This window comes from Rhincodon typus, chromosome 16 (assembly GCF_021869965.1).
Source record: "Rhincodon typus isolate 14 chromosome 16, sRhiTyp1.1, whole genome shotgun sequence".
NCBI classification, from domain to species: Eukaryota; Metazoa; Chordata; class Chondrichthyes; order Orectolobiformes; family Rhincodontidae; genus Rhincodon; species Rhincodon typus.
This window is the reverse complement of record NC_063347.1, coordinates 15,370,370-15,376,389: the sequence shown is the minus strand read 5'-3', so window position 1 is coordinate 15,376,389 and position 6,020 is coordinate 15,370,370. Positions and strand designations below refer to the sequence as shown.

Here is a 6,020-nt window from a genome sequence, read left to right as displayed (position 1 = left end):
GCAGTTCTTTCCTTTTTTAATTATTATTCAGTCTGGATTCTATTCTAAAATACAACTTTCCACCTTCTGGCGCTCTCTGAATGATGACCCTTTATTCCCAATCTCTTCTGTCTCCCTTGAAACCAGCTAGAAATCCATTCTGCCCTTTGTTGTGTGACTGCACACTCTTTGACCTTAGTCATTAGCATGAGGTGCTGTTTGTCCATTAATATTGTGAACTATAGTTTGCAAGAGCTCAAAGATCATCTTTTAGATCAAGTATATGGAAGAGATGGAGGTTTGGTTCAGAAATGAATTTCTGGAAATTGTGGGCAAAAGTATAAAACTAAAATGAAAGTGCAAATGCTGGAAACCTGCAGCAGGCAAGCTGATCAGTATCTGCAAAAAGGTTGGAAAAAATGTGTTGGGTGTAGAGTTTTGAAAAATATCCCCCTGGAGCGTATCTGCATGAAATGTGAAGCTGCTTTCATTCAGAAGCTAATTTCTACAATTTAGGTATTTAGGATGGTGTATGTTATCAGCCAGAATTGACTGGACCCTGCTCTTTCTGACAGGTACTATGCAGACATTCGGCAGACAATCTCAGCTAGTGACCAGGAAATGAACTCTGCTTTAGCTGAGCTGTCCAGGGTAAGTGTTTGGAAGTAGAATGGGATTCTTAACGAATCAGGCAACTGCAATAAACATTCTTCAGTTCACCCAGGTTTGAAAATTGATTGATGTGCAGCACCTCTTTACACTGAGATGATTCAGGAAGAAGATGATTTTTTTTTTTCTTTGTTTTCGAAAAACAGTAACCCCCGTTGGTGATTCCTTTTATAGTCGCTGTCCTTCTCTTTTACAGAATTACTCCAGTGACATGAACTCTCTCGTGGCTCTTCATGAACTCTATAAATACATCAACAAATACTATGACCAGGTATGGAGACCAGGCATGTAGGTACAGGCAAGGTTCTGTGCCAAGACTAGGATCAGGGACAACAAGGTGCAGAGCTGGATGAACACAGCAAGCCAAGCAGCACCAGAGGAGCAGGAAAGCCGGCATTTCGGGCCTAGACCCTAGAAGCTTTCCTGCTCCGCTGGTGCTGCTTGGCCTGCTGTGTTCATCCAGCTCTGCGCCTTGTTATCTCAGATTCTCCAGCATCTGCAGTTCCTACTATCTCTAGGATCAGGGATGTTTGCTTTCAACGTGTCCCAAGCATTGAATTTAAGTCCCTTTCCTATGTAATTACAAGTAGGGGTTTACAATTCCAGCTAGTCTTCCCTGAATTGTGTGTTGGCGGTAAATTGGGTTATATTCCATATCTGACTTTCTGAATTGACCAAACTGAGACAGTATCGTTTATGGAATCCACAATGAAAATGATCTAATTGGCCAGAGTTTGATAACAGAATTTATTCATTGATTGTATATCGAAAATTCATCAGGCTTGGTAAAGTAGCTACCATGGTTAGGATATAAAAAAGAAGCTCATCACATCTATAATGCTGTTTGACACGCCATATTCTAGAAAGGAAAATAAAGCCCGAATCGTGGCACTCTGAGATAACGTTAATGTGGATGGTCTGAGAGAGTCTACAGATGAAAAGCAAGGACTGGAGATGGATTGGAGTTGGTTAGCATGTCCCTAAAGATGAGCTTGGTAATCTATATGGGCTGCATATACTGACTTCTGAAGATTGTGTGTACAGACTTGATTTAGTCTGCCGGAGGATCTGGATGTGTGCAGTCAGGCTTGTGTCTGTCAACTTGAAAAACTGCCCAGGTGGAGACTAAATAACATATGTGTTTACTGTTTGAGCAACGATCAGTAAAGACTCAATATCTGTTGCAAAGTTTGATGCATGTGTATTCCAAAACATAGTATGCAGATGGACTGTGGTCAACAAGGACTTGACAGAATAGCTGTCCACATGGATTAAACAGATTTTCCAACGAGAGTATCTATATTGGGAAGGGAGAAGGGTACTGCATCTCCTGCATAATCCTAACAACATTAGACTACCCGAGTTTTAACCTGACAGCTGAATAACTGTTTTCACTTCTCGTCTGTCTTTAGATCATTACAGCACTAGAAGAGGATCCAACAGCACAGAAGATGCAGCTCGGTTACCGGTTACAGCAGATTGCTGCATCTGTGGAAAACAAGGTCACAGACTTGTGACAGGAGGAACTACTGAGAATGATTCGAAGGAAGAGTTGAGGCATCTTTGCATTGGTGCAAACAAAGGAGCGATGAGACACTATGATCAGTGAACAGAGCTTGCTGAATGCAGGAGTGCCTTATGGAACCATGCTTCCTCTATTACTTCAGCTGTGGGAATGAAGGAAAGCAAACTCCTATGATGCATCAGTTTTGCAAAACATTGAAAAGAGCCTCTTTTCCCGCTCCTAGGCCATTTCCACTTGCTTCAAGCTCTCTTTTGGGAGTGTTCATATTGTAGACTATTAAACAACTTAGAAAACATCACAAACCATGAAAAGTCTAAAGAGTCAGCGTATCAATGGACAAATGATGTTAATATTTTTTCCACAAGAGAGATTTAATTTTTTTTAAACTAATCCTATGAGAGAGGTATTACTGTTCTACGTTGGAAGCTGCAAAGTGAGATTGGGAAATGGCACAGATACTAAGGCATTGAAGAGTCTATACACTAAGTGGTGTCGGACTGAGTTAATTAGGTGCTTGGTTTCAATAAATATAGGATGGTCGACAGCAAGCACTATACACAGGAAATTGACTGTTAAAGGTCCAGTCAAGCACTCAGTTCCTGAGCAGAAGGCCAAGTTCAAAAAGGTCCTGTTATTGGTAGGTTTGGAGAGTGTGGAGAAGTAGGATTGTCATGTGGCACTTGGTGAGTTTGAAAAGCCCTGAGAGGGAATTAAGCCATTTGGAGGTGAATGTTTAGAACTATGTCACCGTTTGGAACTATGTCACTGCCTCAAAGCACATTAATATCATTCCATAACAGGTTTAAATGTTCATGTCTGTCACATATAGCAATATCTTTCAACAGACCATTCTGCTTCCTCAAACTCTGGCAACAACCCGCAAATATGTTGCTTTCTACTGTCTAGTCCTTTAAATACCCTGTGATGGTGATGGGCCCCTTGATAGGAAAGGAGATTCTTATTTTACTTGATATCTCATTTTACATCACTGCTCCAGAATATTATTTAATTTTTGCCATTGTGTTTTGTGTCCAGCCATTGATGAAAAGCTGTGAATAGAGCCAATTGATTCAAAGTCACGCCACCCAGCTAAGACTGGTGCAAATCCATTCTATGGGAGTTTGAGATCCTAGTAGCAAATAACCTGGGATTGTTGAGCAGCTTTGAGGCTGTCACTCATTTTATTTTTTGATTAAAAATTATTTCCAAAGGACCAATCAATATCAGAAACATTGTTAATGTCTTCAAATTTCCTGATCTGCAAAGATAAACGAAAGAACGATCTTTTGTAAATTGTCAGTTTATTCATAGTTTCCCATTATGCTGCTGTTACCCTTTTGATTACGTGCAACTCTTTAATGTCCATCCTGACCCATTGTAGACGACCAGGGGCCTGTTTATTTTTTGAAGGAGGGAGTAACTTTAACATCCATCGTATGAAGTGACAGATGTCACTTGAACCATGTGGCCATCAGAAGTTAGATCTTGCGATCCCTGGACCATTTGGAATGTTTTTTTTAAAAATATTTTAATTTCAAATGTTGTGATGCCTTCTGAAGTTCAAACATCCGACAGACAGAATTGAGTAATTGTTAGGAAATACAGAGGATCTACTGGTCTTACTGGGGGGTTGGCATATGTTTAGTTTGTGGGGCTTAGAATGAAGTGATTTATTTTAAATATTGACTTACCCCATAACAATGGTAACCTGTTTCAAAGTAGGCTTCATTATCATTTTAATTTATTATAAAGTCTGAAATAATATGCTTACACATCCAGTATTGTAACAGCAGTGTTATCCCTCTAGAGGGAAACAAAATCTTCCAGAATGATGTCCACTGTGTGAAAATGATGGTCTCAAAGCAGAGTATCAGATGTCTTCAAACATTATTCCCTTGAAGAGAAGGATCACAATTGTTCTTCCATATTGGGGTGTGTGCAGTAACATTCTTTTACGGTACAGTCTGAGACAGGATTTCAATTTTGATCTTGGAATTCAGAGTTGTATTTAATTCTAATCTTTTTATATCATCTCAATTCACATACATATAGATGATGTTCAGTGCAAATGTCTGATCCACAATAAAACTTTATACAGATTTTTGTCACGACTGCTTAGAAATGTCTCTTATATTATTGGACCCATGTCATTAAGACGCAGCTGCACACCTCAATATGGCTGCAATGGTATTTGTTTGCCTGGAAGATCTGTCTTCAATGGGAAATTTTGTTGATAGTAGCAGGTTTCTCTGCTGCATTGTTTTTATCAGATAAACGAGGAGGCAGCAACTCGACTTTGTTAAAACATTTCAAAAAGCATCAAGAGGTCCACTCTTAGAAAACCTGGAATATAACATTCCATCCTACATGTTTGGAATGTAAAAGTAAAGGGCTTTGATGTCAGTCCAAACAACATGTTGCAAATTTTACGGAAGAAGATGATAACGCACAAGCTAATTACTATTGGTCACTTTGTCACCTGAAAATCTTACTTGAACAGGAAGCAGTAATAACACCAGAGGCGTTTTGGGTGAAGTTTTCAGCAATCTGATGATTGTATTTGTGACTAAACCACTGAAATAGATGCTTTTTCTTAAAGAAAAGCTCACGTTCAAAACATTTATAAAATCCCTTTTTGTTTTTAAACAATAGTGTATTTATTTAATTAGCAGGCATAGCCTGGTTAAATGAGGACACTGATAATTTTTGTTCTTTTGTGTTTTTTGAAGTTCTTGATTACATACTAATCATGAAATAGCACTTAGGTGTCTTCCAAAGCCCAAATTATTAACATTTTAAAGGATCCACAATACCAACAAGCCATACTTAAAACAGCAACAAATACTGGGGAGCTCCATACAATGGCTCAATCAACAACTTGGGAAATGTTCCCAGAGAGCGCAAATATTGTTTGAAATTCTAATTCAACACTTTACCTGAGAGTGATGTATACCATTTACCCTCATGGTGAAGAATGCAAATTCCCATTCAACTTCAAAAATATCAAATAAAATGACATTTTTTTGCTGGTTTGGACAATTTCTAAATAGATATCCATCTAGACACCTAATTTTCACATTTCTGCTGCAAAATTAACAAATTATTAGGTTTATTTCTCAAGTTAGAATCAAGAAATTGACATATCTTCCAAGTTTATATAGAGATTAGCAGATCTCAATTTTGTAGTGTTCTGTTTCTAAGAGCATTGATGTTACTGTGGTTGATATACAGATCAGAAATATCAGTAGAAACATTAGGATATCGTAACACCATAAAGGTGGATACCACGTGCATTGATTGGGTCTTAATCAAACCTGTGTCTCCATCAGCACTTTGCCTGCTGTATATGTCTCTTAATTGTAGTGATGAGAATAATCTTGTAATGATGGGGTTTGGGGCTGGTTGGAGGAAGAAGGTTATGACTCACATGGAGACCAGTAGAAAAACAATTGAAATCAATAAACATGTCTAAAAATCAAGTACATTTGTGATCTAAATTTCCTAGTCACAACATAGCTGTGATGATCTTATTTATTCAGGGAGGTTCTTAATATGCTACTGAGCATGCTACAATTGTACTGCCTCAGCTTTTTTGCTCATTAACGGGCTGGTCACTGCTGAATGTATGGAAACCTGGTATATTTAATGGAATCGTGCTGACAATGGATTATTATAATTTGGATGACCAGATCTTTATGTACATCCAAGCTAATTAAAGCTTTCAGTCACTATCAGCGCATTCATTGTAGCAAAACTGCCAAAAATGCATGTCAGTGGGAGAAAAGATTACTTTCAAAACAAATGATTCTAGAAAAATAGTATTGCCTTGATTTTTGTCTTTTTTTTA

At 38.2% G+C, this 6,020-nt stretch overlaps 1 protein-coding gene across 2 annotated transcripts in view; it reads left to right on the top strand.

The window, feature by feature from the left end:
• Positions 1-5,652, top strand: part of plxnb1b (plexin b1b) — a 247,365-nt gene extending 241,713 nt beyond the window's left edge. For both annotated transcript variants that reach the window (XM_048606323.1, XM_048606322.1), the window contains 3 exons: positions 555-630; positions 845-919; positions 2,061-5,652. In XM_048606323.1, coding sequence (XP_048462280.1) covers positions 555-630; positions 845-919; positions 2,061-2,165 — 256 coding nt within the window. In that variant the 3' untranslated portion in view covers positions 2,166-5,652. The remainder of the gene's footprint in view (positions 1-554; positions 631-844; positions 920-2,060) is intronic.
• Positions 5,653-6,020: the final 368 nt, after the last annotated feature.